At 52.8% G+C, this 23847-nt stretch overlaps 4 protein-coding genes across 30 annotated transcripts in view; 1 reads left to right on the forward strand and 3 right to left on the reverse strand.

Moving 5' to 3' along the window:
- Positions 1–2765, reverse strand: part of SYNGAP1 (synaptic Ras GTPase activating protein 1) — a 33584-nt gene extending 30819 nt beyond the window's left edge. For 3 of the 11 annotated variants that reach the window (XR_012034450.1, XM_072833439.1, XM_072833434.1), the window contains exon 1: positions 2633–2763. Coding sequence is in view for 9 of the 11 variants with exons in the window: in XM_072833439.1 (XP_072689540.1) it covers positions 2633–2738 (106 nt within the window). In the remaining 2 variants the exon portion in view is untranslated. Of the gene's footprint in view, positions 1–732; positions 902–2632 lie in introns of those variants that run through there. The other 8 variants (XM_072833433.1, XM_072833441.1, XM_072833442.1 and 5 more) reach the window with 6 other exon arrangements.
- A 61-nt stretch (positions 2766–2826) lies between these two features.
- Positions 2827–4534, forward strand: CUTA (cutA divalent cation tolerance homolog). Of its 7 annotated transcripts, none has more exons than XM_072833475.1 (6): positions 2827–3034; positions 3426–3634; positions 3814–3873; positions 3978–4023; positions 4145–4194; positions 4314–4534. In XM_072833475.1, the coding sequence occupies exons 2-6, from the start codon at positions 3453–3455 to the stop codon at positions 4438–4440; spliced, it is 465 nt and encodes a 154-aa protein (XP_072689576.1). In that variant the 5' UTR covers positions 2827–3034; positions 3426–3452; the 3' UTR covers positions 4441–4534. The 7 variants fall into 7 exon arrangements, with proteins under 7 accessions (XP_072689576.1, XP_072689575.1, XP_072689580.1 ...); XM_072833474.1 differs by having other exon boundaries at positions 3024–3166; XM_072833479.1 differs by lacking the exon at positions 2827–3034 and adding an exon at positions 3042–3095.
- A 103-nt stretch (positions 4535–4637) lies between these two features.
- PHF1 (PHD finger protein 1) lies at positions 4638–9757 on the reverse strand. Of its 6 annotated transcripts, XM_072833463.1 has the most exons (15): positions 9552–9756; positions 8655–8833; positions 8481–8562; positions 8277–8372; positions 7746–7846; positions 7504–7652; positions 7208–7303; positions 6962–7030; positions 6738–6861; positions 6565–6632; positions 6292–6396; positions 5978–6167; positions 5794–5888; positions 5438–5518; positions 4638–5276 (listed from the first exon to the last, which is right to left on the reverse strand). In XM_072833463.1, exons 2-15 carry the CDS (start codon positions 8811–8813, stop codon positions 4988–4990), a joined length of 1704 nt encoding a protein of 567 aa, XP_072689564.1. In that variant the 5' UTR covers positions 8814–8833; positions 9552–9756; the 3' UTR covers positions 4638–4987. The 6 variants fall into 6 exon arrangements, with proteins under 6 accessions (XP_072689564.1, XP_072689569.1, XP_072689566.1 ...); XM_072833468.1 differs by lacking the exon at positions 5978–6167 and having other exon boundaries at positions 9552–9757; XM_072833465.1 differs by lacking the exon at positions 9552–9756 and having other exon boundaries at positions 5438–5515; positions 8655–9520.
- A 1109-nt stretch (positions 9758–10866) lies between these two features.
- On the reverse strand, positions 10867–23650 carry KIFC1 (kinesin family member C1). 6 transcript variants are annotated; one of them, XM_072833456.1, is made up of 11 exons: positions 22895–22975; positions 18245–18382; positions 18019–18118; positions 17249–17302; positions 17080–17130; positions 16474–16871; positions 15189–15968; positions 14373–14663; positions 14215–14288; positions 13995–14070; positions 10867–10990 (listed from the first exon to the last, which is right to left on the reverse strand). In XM_072833456.1, exons 1-11 carry the CDS (start codon positions 22958–22960, stop codon positions 10946–10948), a joined length of 2073 nt encoding a protein of 690 aa, XP_072689557.1. In that variant the 5' UTR covers positions 22961–22975; the 3' UTR covers positions 10867–10945. The 6 variants fall into 6 exon arrangements, with proteins under 6 accessions (XP_072689557.1, XP_072689560.1, XP_072689561.1 ...); XM_072833459.1 differs by lacking the exons at positions 10867–10990; positions 22895–22975 and adding exons at positions 22679–22851; positions 23304–23439 and having other exon boundaries at positions 13040–14070; positions 18245–18385; XM_072833460.1 differs by lacking the exons at positions 10867–10990; positions 22895–22975 and adding an exon at positions 23497–23650 and having other exon boundaries at positions 13040–14070.
- Positions 23651–23847: the final 197 nt, after the last annotated feature.

The raw sequence follows: 23847 nt of genomic DNA on the forward strand, positions 1-23847 counted from the left end.
GGGTCAGAGTCTAGGACAGGGTCCTAACCTGTCCTCTACTTCCATCACTCAAATCTTACTTCTATTGCCCCCTCCCCCCTCAATAAACACACACATAATTTGGCCCTCCCCCTGCCCTGGTCTATCCTCCCCCAGCCCATTCCCTCTCTCCTCTCTTCCCTCCATCTGGACCCTCCATTTCCCCCACCCCCCACTGCCTCCCTCTCTCTCCATCTGGCCCCTTCTTCTTTCCCTCCATCCTCCTCTCTTCTTCAACCCCCTACCATCCTCTGAGCCCTTCCACCGTATTCTACCCCCCATCTTCTTTGCTTTTTTCACCCCTATGTTTTCATTTCTCCCTCCTAGCCCCTCTCCTAAGACTCTGTCCTCCTATTTCCTTAATATTTTCCTCATCTCTCAGCTCCTACCTCCAAATTATTTCTGCAGCTCTTCCCCCAACCCTAGCCTTCTCTCTTCCCACCATTTCTGGCGATCTATTTCCTCTTCATCATTTTCCCCTCAGCCCCCTTCAAAGCCTGTTTCCTGGCGCCTACGGCCCCTAGCTACCCCTACCCTCTGGCCTCCAATCTCTCCTTCCCCACTGCTCCCATCCCAGCCTTCCCGGTCCTCTCTCTCCCTCCATTTCAGCTGCTCCCCTCCCTGGCCCCGGCTCTGCTCCCCCCCCCCCCCGCCCCTGCCCCTCCCCCTCTTGCCCCCCCCCCACTGGCCCTCCCCCTCCCCTCCCCACCGTACCTCTGAAGGGGGCATAGGACATCGCGGGGATGCTCCCCCGATGGATGGAGGCGCGAGACCTGCTCATCAGGCCTGGGGGGGAGGGGGCGGGGGGACGGGGGAAAAAGAGAAGAGAGAAAGAGGGGGAGAGAGAGGGGGAGAAGGAGGAGGAGGTGGAGGAGGAGGAGGAGGAGAGAGGAGGAGAGAGGAGCGGAGAGGAGCGGAGAGGAGGAGAGAGGAGGAGGAGGAGGAGAATAGGAGCCAACGGCAGCAGCGGCAGCCGGGAGAGAGGGGGGGGGCGGGGGAGCGAGCAAGAGAGGAGAGAGCAGGAGGAGGAGGAGAGAGAGACTCTGCGGCCCCCACCCCTACTGAGTGAGAACCAGAGAGAGAGACCCCTGACTCAAACACACACCAGACTGAGAGAGAGTACAGTTCTAAAGATGTAGACCTCAGATCCCGAGACTGACAGACCCCAGACCACAGATATCTTGTTGCCCACCCCAGGGGTGGGGATTAATCTGAGGCACAAAACCTGAAATCTAGAGGAAAAGAGACTCTGATCTCAGAGAAAAAAAAAAAAAAAAAAAAGACCCCGGGTCCCCCATTGAGGGAAGGGTCAGAGGTCAAAATATGAGTGTCCAGTTTCAAAAAGGTTCTCCACAGCCACAGAAGTCTTAGACTCTAGAATCAGACAGTGATTTCAGGAACCAAGATCAGAGACCTAGAGTCAAAGAAAAAGATGAGATCCAGATTCAGAAAAAAACAGAGCTAGAATTAGTTCTTAGGGGACTCAGATCCAGAGAGATACCAGACCCCAGACTTAAATCGCAGAGAAAAGAAACTGCAGACTCCGAGACTGATAACTCAAGAAAGAGACAGAGAAACTCCAGACCTGGGGTTTGAGGATGGGGAGAAGGCAGAGGGGCAGGGAGAGATATTCATGTAGCTCAGAGATGTTAAATGCAGAGACCCCCAAGCTCATAAAGAGTTTGAAAGACCTCGAGAAAGAGTCATCAAGCTCCCAGAAACACAGAAACTCCCAAAACAAAAAGGAAACTTGGTCTGGAAAAAGATCCCACTGCAAATACTGAAAGGCCCTACAGAGATCTAGCTCAGAAACTCCAAACCCAAAGACAGAGTTCAGGAAGACCCCATCCTCAGAGATGCAGCTATGAGAGAACTCTGATCAACACCCAGTCACACCCACCCAGCAGGTGGAGACCCCAAAACTTGAAAGGAGGGGGAATACTGGGTAGGGGGAGTGGCAAGAGGCTTTCCTCTGCTGCCTCCCTCCCACCGGTCTCTCCTCTCATTGGCCCCTCTCTCCATTTTTGGGTCACTGGATGTGCTTGGGCCCCAGGGAAGTTATGTAGGACAGGTCCTGGCTCCTAGGGGGATGGGTTAAGGGAAGGAGACCCAAGACTCAGAGGTACACTAGTCCGGGAGAGTTAAATAGGAGGGAGAGTAAGGGACAAAAGGACTATCACTGCTTCCTTGTGTCCTCCATAACCCCAACCCGAAGCCCTCTCTCTCCTCGGCTCCCCCCTTCACCAGTCTGTCTCCTCCTTTGGGGTTTCAATTAGGAAGGCTGAATTGCCCTCAGCCCCATTTTCATCACCCTTTATCCCACTTACAGGGTCTCACTGTCCTTTTAAAATGCATCTTTCCCACCTGACCATCGTCTTGCATTGCCCATCCCTGCCTAATCACTGTCCCCTGCCCAGGGCCAGCTGGCTCCTCAGATTATCGTGGTTCACCACCCAACCCGGCATGTGTCGTCCTGGCCAAAGAGGCAGGGGGCGCTCTCCACCCCTGAGCTTCGATCTTCTCAGACCCGCCCACTCTTTAAGGCCTCGGGAACAGCGCAGGGGCTGTAACTGGGCACACTCTGGGGGTTAAGGACGATTCCCCACGCCACAACCTGACGCATCTAGTCGGCGGGGTCTCCAGCCCCCTTTTCTAGCGCCAGGTCTCTCGTCACGTGGCCTGCGGGGCTGGCCTGTGATTGGCCTCCTCGCGCAGCTCATTGAGGCACGGCCGCCTGAAGACGACCGGCCCCCTCACGTGACAGTGGAACGCCGCTGCGGCTCTCCTCAGGCCGCAATTGGCTGTTTCCGGTTTACTCGGAAACGCGCGTGCCATTTCCGTGCACGTCTGCAGATCCAGCTGCCGATTGGCCAAATTCCCTTTCGCTCCTCCCCCAGCAGGAGGCGGGGCAAACCGGGCCCTGTGAGGGCCAGGATTGGCGGGCTCTGGGGGTTCGGGGCCGGCTTCTACTGTCACGTGGTGTGTGCGGTTTTCTTATCACGTGGGTGCTGCCCAGGTAAGAAGAGGCCGCTCTTCCTGGGTCTGGGGTCCCTTCTCGGCGTTCCGTGCGGTTTTTGGTATTCAACTCCCTGCCAGCGTAGGCTGCATGAGGGGAGGGCGGGCTCCCGCAATCCTGCTCGGCGGAGGGGTGAGTGACCGGCCCCGCCCCTTCCGGTCCTCGAAGCCTCGACCACCGCCCTCACCCAAAACCCTAGAGGTTGGCTCCTGAGGGGGGAGCGAAAGCCGAGTCTGCCTTAGTTAACCAAGTTTCTCTTCCAGCTTCAGGGACCTTTTCCTTCGGTGTGCAGAAGAGGGTGGGCAGGCCTGTCTATTCAAGGGAAGGGTTCCCGAGATGCGACTTCCTCGGGTACTTGTGGGGTGACACCAGGTTCATTTCGTGCTCTCAGGCCGCTCTGCTCCTGTCTCTCCTTTGGATGCCGGCGCTGTTGCCTGTGGCCTCCCGCCTGCTTTTGCTACCCCGAGCTCTGCTGTCCATGGCTTCAGGAAGCCCCCCGTCCCAGCCTTCGCCGGCTTCAAGCTCCGGCTATGTTCCCGGCTCTGTCTCTGCAGCCTTTGTCACCTGCCCCAACGAGAAGGTCGCCAAGGAGATCGCCAGGTGGGGGGCCTCAGTGTGGAGCCAGGAAGGAGGATCATGACGGAGAGGGTTGGGGGTGGGAAAGAGTGCGCTCCCTAGCTTCCTGCCTGATCTCGGGCTTTGGAACCCTGTCTCTGGGCTGCCAGTGCAGAAAGTCAGGTCATAGGGCGTTCTGAATGAGGCTTTGTCTTCACCTTCAGGGCTGTGGTGGAGAAGCGGCTGGCAGCCTGCGTTAACCTCATCCCTCAGATTACATCCATGTGAGTCAGGAGTTGGGGGGTTAACCTAATTTTAGGGGCTTATGGGCAGTACTTTTCCTTGAGGACAATCTTTGCTCCCTAAACACTCTCCCTAACCTTTTCAGCTATGAGTGGAAAGGAAAGATTGAGGAAGACAATGAGGTGCTGATGGTGAGAAACATTTTCCCATCCGATGAAACCTCAATTCCCTGACTCTCATCCCTCTCCCTCATCTGATATCCTGGAATCAACCCCACTCCTTGATTCAGTCATGTTTATCTTTGCCTCTTAGATGATTAAAACCCAAAGTTCCTTGGTTCCAGCTTTGACAGATTTCATTCGGTGAGAATTTTGACGTGGGTAGCCATGACGGTGTGGGGGTCGGGCACTTGCTGGGTGGTCTCGGGGTGGGGGCTCCTTTAGGTATATCTTTTGAGTGATCCCCTCCCATTTTTCCACAGTTCTGTGCACCCTTATGAAGTGGCTGAAGTGATTGCATTGCCTGTGGAGCAGGGGAACTCCCCATACCTGCATTGGGTGCGCCAGGTTACAGAGTCAGTTTCAGACTCCAGCACAGCCCTACCGTGATGAACCCTGTCTCTGCCATGTTCCTCTCATATACTTCAATGCCCTTGACTTCCAGGTGATGACTGGGCCCCTAATAAATCCTGTCTGTAGTTCACTCTGCCTTTTTCCTTGTCACATATGTGAATTTGGCTGGGAAGATTAGAAGTGCTTCTAGTCCCTGGTGTTCTCATCTTCCAGAATGACCCAGGGCTGCTAGATTTGTTTATTTACCTTTATTTCAATCATACAGAGTCTGGGACCCCTTATCATTCCCCCCCTCCTCAGTCTCCGTCCCCAGGGGTTAAATAATTTTAAAAAATATTTAAAAAGCTGTAACAAAATAACATCAAAGGAAATAGGAAGAGGGATGGAGGAAGGGTCAGGAATCGGGAAGGGAATAGAGAAGAGAGAGCCTCTTCCCCAGACCCCTCACCTGGATTCCAGCCTGGGCAGTAGGGAGAACTATCCCCCTACCTCCCCAGGTACATCCCAGCTGTAGGTGAGGTCAGAGGTCAGGGTATGAAAGTGCCGGTGTGTGTGAATGGGGAAGTAGGCAGAGGCAGGCTGTTCAGAAGATGCCCCCACCTCCCCACTCAACCAGGTACTGCACAGAACCATCAGGCCGTACTCTCCGAGCAAGGACCCGGACAGGGTCCCCTCGGGATAGGTAACCAACCCCACCTCGGACTCCTCCCCCAGTCCCAGGAGACAAACTACGGCACAGGGGAGAAGGGGGTGCAGAGCGTCTAGGAAGACCTGGGGAGGGGGCTGGGACTGAGGAAGATGAGGCAGTCATCGAGTGGGGGGCACTTTTAGGGATGTCTGTGGGGAAACCAATGTGAAGTTCCAGGGGTGACCTAGGGAGAGAAGGCAATCGTGAGTCCAGATGCTGATAAGGATGGACCAAAAACGGAGCTGACATGTGAATCAGAGGCACCAAGATATCACATTAGAGACTGAGGAACTTAAGAGCACACAGGTGAAGAGGGGTGGCACAGGTAAAGGGGTAGAATCTCACCTGTCTGGGGGTTCACCATCCCCAGAGGTCCCTGCGGTGCTGGCAGAGGGGTGGAAGGAAGCGAACATCCGGATGGGACTGCTGGGTTTAGGGAGGGGGAAAGTCAGGACCCGAAGCAGGGGAACAGGATCCTCTCCCACGAAGAAGAGCAAAGCTCAAACAGCCCCAAGGAATCCCCATCCCCAGAACACTAGAGATCCAGACATTGGTTCTGGAAGTATCTCTAGGACAAGAAGTGGGTAGCCAAGTGGGAGACGGACAATAATTCTGGGTAAGAAAGTCCAGAAGATGTAGACAATCGAAGGAGAGATTCTAAGGGTACATGCATCTGCTTGGAATGAGGAAGGAGCACTGACCTGGGCAGGCAGCGGGCGTCTGTGGGCCGGAAGTTGTAGCCGCTGCTGCCCTGGTAACTCTGGTTAGGGCTGGGGGATGGTGGAGACACTGAGGCCTAGAAGAAGGAGCAAAGGACTGAGAGGGAATCCTTGATTCCTTCCCACACCACCATTTGGCTCCACGGGGGTGCCCCTGCCCCTGTACCTGCAGTGCCCTCTGCAGACGAGCCCGCTCCCTTTGCTCCGGGGGCTCGGGCTGATTGCGCACTGCTGAGGGTGGCCCCAGCTCCTCCATTTTCCCCTTCTGCCTCCTCCTCAGGGGCTCTGGCTCCGGCCTCCGGCGCTTCCCCAGGGGACGTGAGACCCCTCCCCCAGGGCCCTGCCCTGAAGGGAAGCTGTAAGAGGCCTCCTTATCCCCCCAGCCCCCTCCCGGACACCCCAAAGACCTCCCCATATCCATACATATGCCTCCCTCCATTAATACCCTGAGAACTTCCCCATCCTCCCTGGACCAGTGACCTGGTGGGGGCTCTGTCTCCAGTAAGGGGCTCCACAGGGGGAGGGATCCGAGCATGGAGACCAAACAAGCATTTCCTCTTCTTAATCTCCCTCCCTGAAATGAAACTGGGGTGAGAAAAGAAATGATATAGGGTCAGTGCCATAATAAAGGGCCCCTCTGATGCTATTATTCAATCTTTTTCAGAGATGATCTTCCAGGTGAGTCGCAGCCCCTTCCCTCCCAGGCTTCCATATTTGCGTCTGCATTTCTTTCTGAACCTCTTTCCAACTCACCGGTCTTTGTGGCTGTTGAGAGCAGAGAGGAGTTTGGAAGAACGTTCTCCCTTGGGGGTGTCTGAGAGCTGGGAAAGGAGAATGGGATCAGGGGAGAAGTAGTCCCTCTCCCTTCTCCCTTTCTCCATCCTTCCCTGTTCCACTCTCACCCCCAAAGCCTCAATACCCCTTACCTCCCCGAGGAGCAAACTGTCCCAATTCTCAGAGGTGAAGGGGAGGATCTCGCGGTCAAAATCAAAGTATTTTTTCTTACAGCAAACGCTGAGGTGATAGAGGACGAGATGGGCCACATCCACCCTGGAGAAATAATGATTTGTCAATACAAAAGCCTGGAGAGCCCAAGGTGGGAGGCTGGGGGTGCTGAGAGAGGAGCCATGTGGAGGTGGTGCCCACTCACCAGCGAAGCTGTAGCCTCCTGACCTTCTCAGGGCCACCCCGACACACACAGCATTCGAACTCGTAGAACCTGGAAGTGGGCGAGGGGGAGAGAGCGTGGAGGACTTATGAATAAGGATGGGGTGCGTAGGGGAGGTGAGCTTCAGAGGCTGGGGAGACATGGAGCTGAAGCAGCATGGGGGCCTGAGAGGGTAGAGCAGGGCAAGAGTATTCTCCCTTGGCTCCCAGAGAGCCAGCCCCATCTCACCTGTCCCCGTAGAGGAGCGGCTTGCTCAGACACTGGGTGCAGGCCTCATGGAACCACTGCAGGCAGCTCTGGCACTGCAACATTTTCAGGTTCCACCTGAGAGGGAACACAGGACTGGTGACCTCCAGACACTGCCCCGACCTGAATGGCCCCAAACCCTACTCACCACCTACTTCTGCTTTCTTCAGCACTCCCTTCATCCTATTTTTTCTCCTTCATTCCCCAGGATCCCCCCACCCACTCCATCATTCATTCCCTCCCCACCACTCCTCCACCCCTGTCCCTCATTTACTCACTCCCCAGGGCCACCACAGTAACAGTAGCTCTGCTGTCGGTTGCTCAGATGTCCAGCGTCCCAGTCTAGCCCCTTTAGTCCATATGGCAGTGACAGCTTCATGCCCAGCATGGCCCGGGCATAGGGGCCCTTCTTCAGTGCACCCCCCCTCTGCAGGGAGGAAACAGGCCACCTCAGACGGGTAGGGAACAGGAAGGCTTGGGAGAGGTGGTGGGGGAGGCTCCCACAGAATGGTGACCTTACCTTGGTGGCAATGGCAAAGACACACTGGCGACAGACCCAGGATGTGCCCTCTCCCTCTCCAGGGGCTGGGGCTCTTGGAACGTGGCAGTCCTGGTGATAAGCTGAATAATGATAATATTGATGGTAGACCATTTATTGCACAATATACCTGTGTGTGCTAGTGACTGGGATAGGAGGAGTCTGGGCCACCTCATTTCATCTTTGACTGTGATCTGGCTGCAGTAGATAAGTTACCCTTATTTTACAGGTGAGGAGACAGGCTCCTAGGGGCTTGGGAATTTGCCCAAGGTTTTATGGTTAGTAAAGGTGTATTTGAACCATCCTCTGTCTACAAAGCCCACACCTCCTGATTCCATGGCTATTTCTCCCTGTGCTGGAAGAGAGGTTACAGAGTTGAGCAGACTGGCCAGAGCAGTGGCTTGGGGACTCAGCCAGGACAGGTGGCCTAAGGATCAGTGGTGGAGGGAAGACTTAGAGGCAGCCTGGAAGGTTCAGGGCAAGCTAGACCATTTAGGTATCCTGCCCTCTCACCGTGGCGACACTTCTCACAGCTGACCAGCCGGTTTCCAGGGACCACAGTCTCAGAGCGACAGACACAGCAGAGGAGTTCCTCCCCGGGGAGGGCAGCTGTGAGGGAACAGTGTTGTGGGGCCTGTCCTTAAGCCCCCTTTACATCCCCCAAGCCAGGTTTCTGCTTTCCACAGCATGCATATATTTGGGCCTCTAAGGTCTCACCAGGGCTAATGTCTTTCCATAGAACCAGAAACTGGGAATCGTCCTCAAACTGGACCAGACACACCTCCCGGGAACTGTCCACCTGGAATGGATGAGCACAGGAGATGAAACAGGAATCGGAACTACATAAGGAGAATGGGGGGAAGGTAATAAGTCAGAAGTCAAAGGTCTTACTTTCTTGATGGTCCCCAAGTATAGCAGTCCATCCGTCCACCTGGCCAGCACATCTTGACCCTCCCAAAGTCGAGGCCTGGGGCCTGAGGTGGGAGCAGGGGAGGCTGGGTCCCAAAGTGGGGGGGCACCAGAGCGGCTCAGCCGGGGGGGCTGTGCCATTGCATCCTGGGGGGGGGGGGCTATCCAGAAGTGGGATGGGAGAAGGTTATGAATGTTGAGAAACTGTCCCCATTTTTCTATGCCTCAAGGACTCAAGCAGCTGTGCTACCAGTCTCCAAATATGAAATACCTGGATAGGAAATCACACAGCACCCCTCCCAAGCTTCATGACTCCAGCTTTTCCAACTCTGGTGACTGGCTCTCCTCTCCCTAACACCCCCCACCCCCCAACCTAGTTCTCTAGTTTCCCAGCTTCCAGAGCTCCCCTGGGATACTGTATCCTGGCCTTGAGATTTTAGGAGGAATGATGGTTGCAGAAGCAAAGGTTACCATTCAGTTTCTACTGTCACCTTCTGTTTAGAGATACTGTAATTGGGGTGTTCTGCTACCCAGAGAATGTGTTTTGGGAGCTTTTCTGGAAATGTTTTCCAAATTAGAAACGGCTGCCTCCCCGGGCCCCTGTGTCTCCAGAACAATAATCCCGATGCCAGGTTATGGCAGGTCACCCTCAAATACGGGGCTCCCTGTCCCCCGGGTTAGATAACTTCCTTGAGTGCCCTGGGAGGGGGGCGTGTCCCAGTCCCGGTCTCTACTCCCCAGGACAGCGAGTCCGAGAGGGGACTTGAGTCAGCCCAGCGCGAGCTGATGCCTGGGCGGCGAGGCTCTCCCGCCCGCGCCCTGCGCGCCGACCCCCGGCTCCCTGCCCCCCCCCACGGGCGCCTCCCGCCGCCTCCTTACCAGTGACAGCTGGGGCCGCCGGGAGCCGGGCAGAGGCAGACGTGGGAGACCGAGGCGAACCCCCCGCGCGGGGAGGGCACGTCTGGGCGTCGGAGGGCGGGCAGGCAAGGGCCGGGGGGTCCCCAGGCCCAGCCCCTCCGTCCCGGCAGCTCTGGGGCGTATGACGCAGCAGCCAAAGCAGCGGCAGCGGCAGGAGGAGGCGGCGGGGGGAAGGAGGGGAGGGGAGGGGAGGGACAAACCGGCTCGGGGGGAGGGTAGTGGGAGGGGAGGACTGAGGGGAAGGAGGAGCCGGGGGGGGCGGCGGGCACCACCTCACCCCACCTCCCTCACCTCCAACGGGCCTGGAGGGCGCCGAACGGGTGGCGGCCTCCCCACGGCTGGGGCGGGTGGAAAGTCAAGACCCAGTGCGAGAGGGAATCCCTGCAGCCCCTTCCTCGGAGGGAGATCCGCCCTCGGGGCAGCAGGGAATCCCCCCCTTCCCCGCAGCTGGTCTCCAGCCTGGCCCCCGCCCCATGCCACATCCGTTAACTGCCCCCCCAACCTCCATGGTCACTCCAAGTCCCGCCCCTCGGCCCCAGTTCACGACCCCGCCCCCCATTCACCCGTCCCGTCGCCCCCGCCACGCCCTCCTCCCTCGAGTGCCCCGCCTTCCTCCCGCCTTTGCCCCGGCCCCGCCCTCCCCGTGGTAAGTCTCCCCCCGCCACACCGCCGCCGCGCTTCTGCGCATGCGTGACCCCTCCCGCGCGCGGCACCTGGGTGGACCGAGCCCCTCCTTTGCCGGGCGGTGGCCGTTGGCGGTTGGCGCGAGCGAGTCAGCGGGCGTGCAGCCCACCCAGCGCCTGTAGGGCGGGTACACGGACCGGGAGAGCTAGTAGCGAGGCGGTAACGCCGCCGAGAGCCAGCCAATGGGCAGCGGGCGGGCCGGCCCCGGTTCTTCGAATGGGACGGCAAGGAAAGAGCGGGAGGGAGAGCCCGCAGTTTGCAGGAGGGCTCGCTGGCCCGGCCTCTGGACTCGGGCTTCCACTTTCCCGCACCCACCAGACGAGCTCTCCGCGTGGAGCTGGGTGGCCTGCGGCAAACCAGTGACGGCGGTCGGCCAGTGGGCACATCTCCTAGAGGCGGACAACCAGGGTAACCATCTAGTCTCCAGGAGATAGCCAGGTAGAGAAAAGCTGAAACCCTTGCTCTGCAAAACACAAATACTCGGCAGAGTAGACGATCCACAGTTCCCATTTTTACAGATACGGGCCATTGTTAACAAAACCTTTATTTAAAGAAAAAAAACTTGTTCTTTATTTGATAGACCCAGGTCACAGAGCGCCCCTCCCCCCAACAAAGCATCCTTCAGCGCCACCCCCACCCCCCCTTCCCAAACAGAGGATCTGGATCTGTCTTCATTTCCTGTTAGCCTGGGCCGTACCAATAACACACTGGTTCACCTGCGGGCAGAGGTTTTAGAATAAAAATATTTTGTGAGTAACCAAAATAACAGTTTTCTCCAAGATCACCCCCCACCCCCAATATTGGGGCTGCCCTCAGAAAATACTAAAACAAAGGCTCTGAAGGCAGATTCAGCCTGGTCTCAGTTAAGGTTAGGTCTATGCCCACTAACCACACCAGGACTGGAGGAAGTGAAGAGGCCTGAGAAGGGATAGAAGCCACACACAGGAGCAGAGATAGATGGAGCCTCCATTTCCAGCAATACCATGGCCCGGACACCCCAAGCCTTCCTACCATTTAGTTGTTAATAAGTTAGATAGAACAACACTCCTTTAAGAACAAAGGCTCCTTGGAAAATAAATGATCCCAAGTCTACGCAGGATAGGTACAAGATGAGTCTAGAATAAAGACTACTGGGTCCTGTCTAAAGGACACAGGAGCCAACTTAAAGGAGCTCCCATTGGCCAATGATGGGGCAATCTGAACATCAGAAGGAATAATGACTATAAAGGATATATATCAAATCAATAAGCATCTGCAAAATGACACCTCCCAAACCAAAACTCACTTGGTCACCTTTGGAAGTTGCCAAGACATCAACTTCTAATACTGAAAATTGATAAAGAATCCTACAGGCATCACTGGGTGGCTCAGCGGTTTAGCGCCTGCCTTTGGCCCAGGATGTGATCTTGGAGACCTGGGATCAAGCCTCCCTGCATGAGGCCTGCTTCTCCCTCTGCTTGTCTCTGTCTCTCATGAATAAATAAATAAAATCTTAAAAAAAAAAAAAAAAAAGAATCCTACATTTATCCTGCCTTTGCTGCTACATAGACTAGATTTCAGAGTAACCAAATAAATGGCAAGGGAAAAATTCTTTGTAGAAGAGACAAGACTAATAAATGTAAAGTTACTGAGAAAATTAAACTCCTTGATGAAGTAACAAATCTAGGTACGATCATTATTCCAAAAATCACTAAGTGAAATCATTAGGTCAACAGGGAGTTTTCAAATGGTCACAAGCTGGTAACACCCAAATCTGATGATTTTTAATTCATTTAAGAGTAAAGCAATTCTAGGGATCCCTGGGTGGCGCAGCGGTTTGGCGCCTGCCTTTGGCCCAGGGCGCGATCCTGGAGACCCGGGATCGAATCCCACGTCGGGCTCCCGGTGCATGGAGCCTGCTTCTCCCTCTGCCTGTGTCTCTGCCTCTCTCTCTCTCTCTGTGTGACTATCATAAATAAATTAAAAAAAAAAAAAAAAGCAATTCTAAAAAAAAAAAAAAAGTAAAGCTATTAGATATTAGGTGACTTCTGATGCAATGAAGTGTACTGTACCGTTTCAAGTTTTCTTGTCAAGAAATAAGCCTGATTCAAATCAAATTCAAATCCAAGCCCTTAAGTGTACTACTAGATAACAAAAAGTATGGAAGGAGGAGGAAGCAACTGACCAAAATCCAGAATATGGTATTTTCTATAAGACAAATGACCCTATTTCTTCAACAACAACAACAACAACAAAAAGACATAAAAGGAGGTGAGATTATTACGGATTAAAAGAAATTTTAAAAAATAAAAGAATTAAAATGAAATGGGTGGCCCTTGCTTTGATCCCAATTGGGACAAACCTAATATGTTAAAGACATTTCTGATACAATCAGGTAAAATGTAATAACATAGTAATTTAAGGATACTAAAGAGTTTATGGTGTTGGCTGTTAATGACGTTGCTATAACTTTAATTGAACTTGCAAGATAGCAAGGGAAATCCTGATCAAAGCAGAAAATCAGGGCAGGGTACCTAGGGAATGGACCACTTCTATGGCAGCAACCAATGCTTATTGGGGAGAAGACCTGAATATAGCAGAAGGGCACACCTGCCCAGAGATCCTAAATAAAGCCAGAACCCATCATAGGGCTATCCCTTTGGAAAGGAGCAGCCAGAGAAAAAAATCACCCTCCAGAGACAGACAGTAAAGAAACTTTACTGAAAGGAGCATAAGTCTCCTAGAGAATTCATGGCATGGCCTTCTATTTAATGTTTAAGTGGGTCTTGGAATCTGGATTCACTCTACTCGGAATGGTCTGAAAAACTTTTTTTTTTTTTTTTTTTTTTTTTTGAGAGAGAGAATGTGTGCACATGAGGAGCAGAGGGTAGAAGGGGAGGAAGAGAGAATCTTAAGCGGGCTCCATGCGATGTGGGGCTTGACCTCATGACCCCAAGATCATGACCTGAACCATAATCAAGAGTCGGGCGCTTAACCAACTGAGCCACCCAGGCGCCCGTATCCAAGTCTCTTATGATCCAGCAATCCCATTTCCAGGAATCTCCCTAGATAGCTATAACTGAACAAATACAAAATGACATCTATGTATAAGGTTAGTCAACGTGGCCTTGTTTGTAATAGAGAAAAGAGTGGAAACAACCCAAGTGTCCAGTAGAGGGAACTGGTGGATAAACTTTGGTGCAGCCACACAGCGGAGTCCTAGGCAGACATCAAAATAATGGGGTAATCTCTGTGTGCTGGTGGGAGAGTAATCCCAGGAATGTCTGTTTAGCAAAACAAAGTACAGAACAACATACATATATGAAAAAATAGATGTCTTCTATATAAGAGGTAAGGGAATAATATGCATGTTGCTTCTATTTGCAAGAAGAAACACTGAAAGGATAAGTAAAATGATAAATGACAAAAATGACTGCCTCTACCAGGACAGGTAGGGAGAATGGGGTACACACGGGAGATGGTAAAACTTCCATGTTGTGCATAGCTTTTATACAGTTTTGACCTCTTAACTACCTATTTTTAAAAAATAAAAACCCCAAAACCCAATAGCTAAAAATGGATTCAGAGAGGTAGTGTCCCAGATGCCCGGCAAATGTGAATCCTTTCCAGATGAATGTGCCCTTGGCCTAAAGGACTGAATGGATCCCTAAAGGGTCAGAATGGAGAAGCCTACAAGCATCCAGGAGTCCTGACAGGGCCTGGGCCTGGTGGTAACTGCACCTTGGAGGCAAAGCGTAGGGAGTTGAGGGACTCAGAGACGTTCTCTTCTAGGGGAGAAATGTTCACGAACATGAGCCTGTAGAGAGAGAAGTGGGAGCCAAACCCCAACATCAGTGGCTGGGTGGAGCCTGCACCAGGTTCCCACTATTTCCCCTTTCCCACCCCTGATCCCAGCCTCACAGTCTCCAGCCAACCCCTTCTGTCTGTCCCTTTCACTCACATCTTAGCGCTGCCACCCAGAGAGTTCTGCAGCAGGTAGGTGAGTTTGCTGTTCCGGTAAGGAATATGGGACTCCTAGAGGGTTGAAGGACATAGGTGATTAGGATAGGAGCACCCCAACCTACCCCAGGTCCCACTGGCCCTCATCCCCATTCCTACCTTGTTGCTCAAGGCCATGATGACCAGCCCCAGGGTGGACAAGCTGCTGTTAATGGCTTGTGTTTCCCGAAGGCGTTCCCGCTCCCCAGGGCCAAGGGCTAAGCTGGGGTCTAGCCGCTCACTACCAGCCAGGTCCACAAGGTTGAGGGAGGCCCCACACTGCAGGCCTCGTCTGGTGTGCTCCCCAGAGATCTGCAGCTGGAACACGCTGTGACTACGAGATGATCGCTCATTCTGGGACGTGCGGGCCACTGCCCGGTTCTGGTGGGCCAGATGGAGCAGGGCCTCCACCTGGGGTGGGGGTAGCAAAGGGCAAAAGCAGGCTGGGAATCAGCAGACAGCTATGTCAGTAGCAAGGAACCAGAGCACCCTAAGCTTTCTTTCTAGCCACTGAAGAGGCAAAATGACTAAGTAAAATGCACGGTGTGTCTGAGAGTACCAAGGAGGAGAATAAAGCAAAGTAACGAGTGTGTGAAGGTAGGGTGAGGGTTGCAATCTTAGACAAGATGGCCAGGGACAGCTTCAGTGCCTGGAGACAGCAGAGCGGCTAGAGCTATAGTAGGAATGAGGCCTGAGATGCGGTGGGTGGGGGCCAGGAAGCCTTCGGCCACATGCACCACTCTACCCCCTCGTTCCCAAAGGCAGACAAATTTATCCTGTGGCCCATAGGCCAAAACTGATGTGACCACCCACCCACGCAACCTGCCCTTCCTCCATCCTCCCACTCTCTCCTGTTCCTTTTCCATCCACCTGCACCTTGTGCCCCCTCCATCCGCTCTTCCCCGTTCTCCAGCCCCAGAGGCCCTCAGTCCTTACCTCCTTCTCACAGGAGACAGGAACGTATCGGGCATTGGTGACAGTAAGCTCCTCACTCCCAGGCCCTGCCCGGCGGATCTCACACTCCCCGCCCTGGCCCTTCCGGGGCCCAGTGGCCAGCAGGTCTCGGACAGTCTCATTATAGATCTCCACGTAGCTTGCCACAAAGCTGTAGGTCCAGCCCTGGCCGCCCAGCTCCTGGGCCACGGAGAAGAGGTGCCGCAGGGCCCGAGGGATCAGGCCCTCCACCTGGGGGTCTCTCCCAGGCCCACCCTCCATTGTGAAGGTCTTGCCACTGCCTGTCTGGCCATAGGCAAAGATGCATACTGGGTAGCCGTCCAGGGCTGACTGGACAAGCATGGCAATCTCCTCAAACACTTCATCCTGCCCACTCCCTGGGGGGAATACCCGGTCAAAGGAGAAGTCGTGGCGGGTGGCAGGGGCTGGCGCCCCACTCAGGGTCCCACGGCGCTCATCACACCGGGAAACGCTGAGGCGTGTGGGCAGATCAGCGGGCCCGCCAGGGCCAGAGGGAAACAGGAGGTAGCCAGGGGGTGGGGTGGGCTCCCCTGGAAGGACAGGGCGGACCCGGCAGAACACGCGGATGTTGCCTTTGAGTTCCTGTAGCTGGTTGTGTAGTCGCCGGCGCTCCATCTCTAGCCCGTGGAGACGTTCTCCTTGCTCCACCAGGAGGGCCGCCTGGCTTGTGGCCTCCTGGCGCAGAGATGCCACCTCTGCTTGGCTGCCCGACAGAGCTGCTTCTGATGCCTGCAACCGCCTCTGTCCGGAACAGAATGGACAGAGAGAGTGAGACACTGAGGAGTAAGGACAAGTCACGATGATGTGGGGTGGTGGCGGTAGGGTGGTCCCTGTCCCCAGGGACTGAGTCTGCCAGGGAAAGAGGTAAGAAAATAGGAACCAGGGTCCCAGATTAGGGAGTGCTATGGAAAGAGCCAAAAGGGGCACAAGGACAATGATACCCAAAAGTATAGGAATACGCCAACAAAAAGACAGAGAATGGAAGGAACATTCCACAAAGAGGGAAGTGCATATGCAAACTGCCCCAAACAGATGATTAAATCATTTGATAAATGACAAGTAATTCCATCTAGTAGGGAGAAGTGGGGCAGAAAGCAAGATACAGGAGTGAGCAGGGGTGGAGAAGGACAGAGGACAGAAGGACAGAGGAATACTGCTGGAGAGGTGGTCAGGGACTCCCAACCCCCAGAGACTTCAGGGTAACCCAGAAAGGTGGGCTGGCGTTTGCTGAGACGATGGCCCTTACCTCCTGCTCCTCCAGCCGGGCAGCCAGTCCCCTCCGCTCCTCCTGCAATTCTAACTGTTCTTTCTGGAGCTCTCGCAACAAGCCCTCCTGTGTGCACTGCTGCTCTTCCAATTCCAGGACACGGGCCCTGAGGCTCCCCAACTCCTGCTGGCCCTGCTCAGCCTGGGCCTGCACCCTGGCCAACTCCCCTTCCAGTGTCCTACACTCTGCCCCCCGGGCCTTGGCCTGTTGTTGGGCCTCCCTGAGTTGGTCCTGCAGCTGTTGGTTCTCCTGGGCCAGTGTCTGAGTCCTCTCACGGCAGCATTTCAGCTCTGCATTTAGGTCACACAACTGACCCTTTAAGTCCCAGGCCGGACGCTTGGTGGGTTTCCTCCCTCCCACCATTGGAGGGGCAGCTGCTGAGATGGACATAGAAAGGGCAAAGGTCAGGGAGGTCGTGGCTTTCCCTCTCTGCCCCCCTCCTAGCCTTTAAAGCCTCCACACCTGATGCTACATCTCTTTCCCCTCCAGACAGGGAGGGAATCAAACAGATTTTTAGGGGAGTCCTCACCACCTCTTCTCTTCCCGCTCCTAGCCTCTCACCCAATGGTTATGGCAGTCACCTACCTCCAGGCTTCTGGGCAGGAACAGCAGGGCCCGATTTCTGATTCTTCAGCACTAGAGAATTGGAGAGTGAACATAAGGAATCACAGCACCAGTATCCTTCTACCTCCATCACCCTCCCTTTCCACATACTCCGAATCTCTTCCCAGCCCCCACTCTGAAGCACTATTACCCGTGGCAATCGCTGTGGAACATCGGGGTCCTGTCTTCTTGGGAACTTTTGGAGCTGTTGGGAGATGGGAGCAGAAAAAAGTAGAACAATCAGTCTCAGGATGGCATGAGCTCTGGCTGGGCCAGGGGCAGAGAGATTGCTTTCTCTGAGGGTGAGAAATAAGATAACTTCCCTCATCCCTGAAATCTGGCCAGCTTCTAAAGATATCCCTCCCATGACCAGAAATTACTCAAGACACCAAGGAGTAAGTTGGACCAAGATAAGCAAAAAGAGCAGGGAGCAGAACTGGGTTAAGTATGCTACCACTTATAATAATAAAATGTTGGAGAACATGTCCAGATTTGCTTGAACATTCATAAATTGGCCCTGGAAGGGACAAGGCAGTTGTCCCTGGGGAGGGGAACTGGGTGGCTGGCAGACAGGGGTCGGAGGGAAACTTTCCACTGTATAATGCATTTTGTGCGTTTGGAATTTGGGGGTGGTGGGCAGAGGGAGAGGGGGAGAGAGAACCCCAAGCAGGCTACACACCCAGTGTGGAGCCTGACACAGGGTTCCATCTCATGAGATGGGAGACTTGACTTGAGGCGAAATCAAGAGTCGGATGCTTAACCCACTGAGCCACCCAGCCCGCCCCTTGTGCCTTTGTAATTCTGAAACAAGTGAAACCTATTACTTATCCAAAATTAGCTAAAATTGAAAGAAAAGAAATAAGTGAGTTGAAGAGCGCTGGACTTTCATGCCCTTGGTTTCTGCCCATTCATAGAGCCCACCTGTGATCTGGTTTTGTGTCTGTGTTCTTGCAGTGAGGGCTGGTGCTCTGGATTGGGATGTGGCAATTTTAGTCACTGTATCCAGTCCTCGTGTCCTTTTCTGGAGGTAGACAAGAATGGAGTCCATTTAGTCTCTCTCACTGGCTTAGACACACTCTCTCTCTCTCACACACACACACACACACACACACACACGTGCATGCAAAGCTTTCCAAACCCAGCTTACCTTCTCAGGCTCTAAGGCATCCTCCATCTGGTCAGGCCCCCTCTTAAACCTTGTTCCAGGGAGAGGCAGCCGAGAAGGAGCCTTGACCAGGGGTCTCTTCAGCTCTATGTTCCCCCTCACTTCCAACAAGGGGGACCTCTGCTGGGAAAAGAGAGACCCTTCAGACAACCCTTGGAGCCCAAAAGTCCTAAGAACTCCCCTTCCTGTTCTAGCCTAATTATCAACCACCATCAAGTACTGACTGAGTACCTCTCGTGTACAAACCGGGGCCCACGGATTATGTACCAGCCAAAAGGCACAGATAGAAGTGCAACATGATGCAAAAGAGGGAGAAATCTCTACGGGAAGAGCTGGACAGACGCTGGACCTCAGCTAACTCTCAGGGTAGTACCTACACAGGCAGAGAGAAATGGACACTCTTTTCAGAAGGCAAAACTTCAAACATGCACATGATATATGGCTGGGAAATCAACAGGCTCTTTCAGCTAGAATGTAGGATCACAGTTAAGGGAGAGACTGGAAAATGGGTAAGGCTGAAGACTAGATGATGGGAGGAACAGGTAACATTTTATTTTTATTTTTATTTATTTATTTATTTTGAGAGGCTCCACACCCAGCAGGAGCCCCATGTGGGGCTCGATCTCACGACCCTGAGATCAATCATGACCTGAGCCGAAACCAAGAGCCTGATGCTCAACTGAGCCACCCGGGCACCTCAAGCGGGTAACATTTTAGAAATTGTTTTAAATGCTTCATCTGTATCAACTTAATCCTTATAGGAGCCCACTGAGAAGGTGCTATTATTAGCCTTATTTCACAGATGAGGAAGGAAGGCATCTAGAGGTAAAATAGCTTATCTAAGTTCATCAGTGAGTAAAAGATAGAGCCACGGTTAAAATCTAGACAGTCTGGTTCTGGAGGCCATGCGTGTCTTTAATGCCAGGCAAAGGAGTTTAGGCTTTAGCCTCATTTATGTGGAGAACCAGATATAGTTTCTGGTCAGGCATGTGAAAAGTATACAAAAGAGCCTACTTAAAAAAAATAGAGTTAGGTCAGCCTGGGTGGCTCAGCAGTTTAGTGCCGCCTTTGGCCCAGGGCGTGATCCTGGAGACCCGGGATTGAGTCCCACATCAGACTCCCTGCATGGAGCCTGCTTCTTCCTCTGTCTCTCCCTCTGCTTGTGTCTCTGCCTCTGCCTCTCTCTCTCTCTCTGTGCGTCTCTCATGAATAAATAAATAAAATCTTTTTAAAAAAAAAAAGAGTTACAAGTAGGCCGACTTGCATGAAGAGAACTAAGAAGCAGCATGACACATGTACCACCAAAGTACAGGTATTGGGCGGGGGCAGTGGGAGAGATCCTCTCCTAAGCACTGCAATTTGGTGCTTAGAGATTATATTATGTCCACTCCATGGCTACTCTCGACTAGGGTGACCAACTATTCTAATTTGCCCAGGACTAAAGGGTTTCTCAGGACAGAGAACTTTTCCATGCTAAAACCAGGTCCTTAATTATGCAAACCCTGCTCCTATCTGACCATCAGGAGAGTAATATGTATACAGATCAATGTTTAATCTTCACTATAGTTAACTTTTAATTCCAAGGCTAGTCTCTCTGCCCTTTGGCTCACTTTATTCACTCAATACTCTTAGTGCTCACTATGCCAGAAAATGATTTGGGTTTGGGAATAATAGATGTTATCCCTGCCCTCAAAATACTCAGGGAAAATGGAGAAGAGAAGCATTTTTAATATTTTTTTTTCAATTTTTATTTATTTATGATAGTCACAGAGAGAGAGAGAGAGGCAGAGAAGCATTTTTAAAGAGATTATTAAAATTTTACTGAGTGGTATCATAAAAAAAGTATACCCCAAGGAGGGAATGAGCATGTAGTTCAGATGCGGAGAGTGTCAGAGAACACCTCTAAAAAGTCTTTTTAGGCAAAACCTGGATGATGAGAAAGACTTAGCCAGGGGACCTGGGCCAAGGAGGAGCCTCCCAGGCAGAAAGCAAGGACGGGTGCATGCAAGGATGCCAAGTTGTTCTGTTCAGCTGACACATGGAGTGTGCATGGCAGGCAGTATGCCATGATAAGGAGTCTAGCATTTACTGAAGGCAAGAGGGACCCTGATGGTGGTTTTTAGTTAGGAGAGTAGTAAGACTAGATTTGTACCAAAAAAGTAGTGTGAAGCAATGTGAAGAAGTAGATGATGAGGGATATGACAGGTAGAGAAAATTCATCATTCCTTTCTTCCTTCATCCAATAAGGATTTGTTGCACTAAGATTTGTTGCAAGACTGCTCTGGACCAGACATTGTTCTAGAAGGTGAGGTGAGTGTAATGAACAAAATCCCTGCCCTTCCAGACAGGTTCCCTGTAGGGAGCCTGATGTGGGACTCGATCCCAAGACCCCAGGATCACCCGAGCCGAAGGAGATGCTCAACCACTGAGCCACCCATGTGCCCCTCAAAGGTTTGTTTATTAAGGACAACTCCAAAGAGTACAGTATTAATTCTCTTCCCATCTGTGATATAGAGCCAGACACAATGACTCCCAACTATCCACAATGAAAAGCATAAGAGAAATGCTTCCCTTCCATGTATACATCAGACTCCAGTCCTTCATCTATCTATTGGGAAAGAATCCTATCAATCCTTCCATTTCTCCTCTACACCATCAACTTTTCACTCTACTGGATCATTCCTATCTGTATTATAACACATGCTATTATTTCTTCCAAACTGAAAAGAGTTTCTTGACTCTGCTTTACCTGTCAGCTTTTTGTTACTCTCTGCAGCAAAACCCTTAAGTGTTCACTAGAATATTGACCATGTCCAGATTCTCTCCTAAACTCATCCCAATCAGGCCTTCACTCTCACTGTGTCATCAAAACTACTCTCCTTGAGGTCACAAGTACATTGTGTGTTGCTATGTCAACTCTGCATCTTCCTGCTTCTTGACCTATCACAGCATTTGATAGAGCTGCTCACTCTCACGTCCTTAATACACTTTCTTCATTGAGCTTCCAGGAGACCATCCTCTCTTGGTTTCCCCATCTCTCACGGCAGGTCCTCCTCATCTTTCCAAACTTTAATGATGGTCTTTCTATTCTCTATCCACATTCCAGTGCACTCTCATCCATACGCTGACAACTCCAAGATTTATACCTCTAGCCCAGACCTTGTTCCTGAACTTCTATGCAACTACCTTCTCAATGTCTCCACTTGGAAGTCCAATAAACGTGTCAAACTTACATCCAAATGGACTTTCTAATGTCCAAATCCCTTTCGAACTTGGTCCTCTTACAGCTTTCTCCATCCCAGTTGATATATATCTTTCAGTTGTTCAAGCCAAAAAATCCCAAGTCTTCTCATTCTCTTACATACCACATCTAATGTCAGCAAAGGATGACAGAACTGACCACATGTTACTACTTCCACTGCTACAACCCCGATCCATGTCAGCATCACCTCTCAGGTTATCATTCTCCACTGGTTATCAACTGGGGGTGATTTGACTCCCTAGGGGGCATTTGATGAGGTCCGGAGACAGTTTGACATTGATTAGGTGGGAGTTGCTACTGACATCTAGTGGGCAGAGGCCAGGAATGCTGCTACCATCAGACCATGTATAGGACAGCCCCTACAGTAAAAATGTCAATAGTATGGAAGTTGAGAAAAACTGCTGTATTCCTTCCTAACAGTCCTCCTTGTTTCTTTCCTTACCCTTGATGTTTACTCTCAGTGTGGCAGCTAGAGTGATCCTCTTAAAATGTAAGACAGATCTTACCTGCTTAAAACCATCCAAAAGTCAAGGGCCTCACAACAAAGCCCCAACAAGAAGCAATGGGGTCGACAATCCCACTCTCCATGCTCTGACTTCCCCTCCCACAATTTGCCCCCTTGCTCACTCCATTTTAGCTTTTGCTACACAATTCTTGAAGGACTTTGCTCTAGCAGATTCCCTCTGCCTGGAACGCTCTTCCCTCAGTAATCACTAGCCTTTGTCCATCATCTTGTTCAAAGCACTTATTCAACTTTCATCTTCATAATGGAGCTTACTAAGACCACCCTATTTAATACTGTATCCTGCAAGTTGGCCTCCCCTCCTCTTCCTTAATCTGCTCAAGTTTTTCCTTCTGTTCATAGCATTCATCACTTTGAAATAGAGTTATGTAACTTATATTTCCTGGCTCCCCACAGAATGGCAGCTTCTCATAGAATGGCATCTGTAGGGACGACAGGGATTTGTCTTGTTTGTTGCTGCATCCCAAGTATCTACCACTGTGCCTGGTACACAGTAGGTGCTCAGTAAATATGAGAAGGCTTCTACTGTTTTTCACGGTCACATCATACTCATCTGCTCTTTAGCTGTCGGGATACAAACAATATCTCTTCAGTCTGAAACCTGCTTTGGGTAAATCTGAATGTGAAATACTAGCAAACAGAGGATCCAGGCAGGAGCATTTCTCTGGCACCAAAAGTCAATACACTCTGGCTGTCACACATCTCTCTCGACTGGAGAGGGGAGGCTGCTGATGGTTGTGAAGTGCAGTAGGGCCACCGATAAGAGAAGAAACTAAGTCCCAGGGGCAGAGATCTCTGTAAAACCTGACGAAGGAGAGAGAATGAGGAATCCTTCAGTTCAGATTACCGCATTCCCTCTATCCCCTTCCCGCCCTCCGAAGCGACAGCAACCGGAGAGAACAGGAAAGATCATCAGCGCGGATTTGGCCTCAGGCACCACTTCCCCGAGGGAGACGGAATCTCAGAACTCCTCTCAATCACACACTGCAATCGCTGGCAGGAATGGAGAGGTGGGTACAGAGTCAGATAAGCCCGAGAATTCGAAATCGAAAAATCCTGGAGACATCAATCAGAGCGGGGAGGGCTGGCAGACGTGCACCCCGACGCCCCGGGGCTGCTCCCAGCCCTCTCCCTCCCGCCTGTCCCCTGCGCGAGGACGCACGGGCCTCTGCTCTCCACGAGGCAGGACCGAGGCCGGCCGGGGGCCGGGGGCTCGCCAGCGTCGCGGGCAGGAGACCCCTCGCGGCCCTACTCACCTGCGGCTCCATGGCCAGCACCGGCCCACACGCGCCAGGGGCGCCCGCCGGAAGAGGACAGGGCGCCGGGGCTTCCGGGACCCGCGTTCTCTCGCCGGCTTGCGACACAAGCCACGCGTGTGCGGGGCTCCGGGGCTCCCGACCGACGCCACACCCGCCACTTTTGAATTCCAACCGTCGCCACCCTTCTCACCTCCCTCCGCACGCAAGGGCCAATCGTCGCCGTCGCCACGGCCGAGACCAATCGCAGCGCCCCCTGCCTCTGGAGGCCACACCCCGCCAGGCCGGCACCTTCCCCTTCCTGCTTCGCCGGCGCGCGGGAGGCAGGAGGTTAGTCACACTTCCGGCTGCCCTCCCACCTCTCTCGCCCACCCCGCCTCCAGCCGGGGTCGGGCTGCACTTCCGCTCGGCTCCCGGCTGCAGCACGTCACGTCAGAGCATTCCCGGACGGCGCCGCGCGAACTCAGCGGGGTGGGGGCGGGGACGCTGGGAGAAAGGAATCACGCGAGAGCACACGGGACTCGCTTAGGGGGAGGGACGCGAC

The sequence above is a fragment of the Canis lupus genome, chromosome 7, assembly GCF_048164855.1.
Source record: "Canis lupus baileyi chromosome 7, mCanLup2.hap1, whole genome shotgun sequence".
Lineage (NCBI taxonomy): Eukaryota > Metazoa > Chordata > Mammalia > Carnivora > Canidae > Canis > Canis lupus.

What these genes read in the sequence shown, in the direction of transcription:
- CUTA (XM_072833472.1), top strand. Translation starts at nt 3,125, where the DNA reads ATGAGGGGAGGGCGGGCTCCCGCAATCCTGCTCGGCGGAGGGGTGAGT. An exon ending in GTCGCCAAGGAGATCGCCAG is followed by an intron (nt 3,635 to 3,813) that starts GTGGGGGGCCTC and finishes CTTCACCTTCAG; the next exon opens with GGCTGTGGTGGAGAAGCGGC. An exon ending in GCTTTGACAGATTTCATTCG is followed by an intron (nt 4,195 to 4,313) that starts GTGAGAATTTTG and finishes ATTTTTCCACAG; the next exon opens with TTCTGTGCACCCTTATGAAG.
- KIFC1 (XM_072833456.1), bottom strand. Translation starts at nt 22,960, where the DNA reads ATGATCTTTCCTGTTCTCTCCGGTTGCTGTCGCTTCGGAGGGCGGGAA. An exon ending in AAGGGGATAGAGGGAATGCG is followed by an intron (nt 18,383 to 22,894) that starts GTAATCTGAACT and finishes TTTTCCCAGCAG; the next exon opens with AGGTCCCCCTTGTTGGAAGT. An exon ending in CCCGGCTGGAGGAGCAGGAG is followed by an intron (nt 15,969 to 16,473) that starts GTAAGGGCCATC and finishes TGTTCCGGACAG; the next exon opens with AGGCGGTTGCAGGCATCAGA.
- PHF1 (XM_072833463.1), bottom strand. Translation starts at nt 8,813, where the DNA reads ATGGCACAGCCCCCCCGGCTGAGCCGCTCTGGTGCCCCCCCACTTTGG. An exon ending in ATGGAAAGACATTAGCCCTG is followed by an intron (nt 8,373 to 8,480) that starts GTGAGACCTTAG and finishes GTTCCCTCACAG; the next exon opens with CTGCCCTCCCCGGGGAGGAA. An exon ending in CTGTGAGAAGTGTCGCCACG is followed by an intron (nt 7,847 to 8,276) that starts GTGAGAGGGCAG and finishes ATCATTATTCAG; the next exon opens with CTTATCACCAGGACTGCCAC.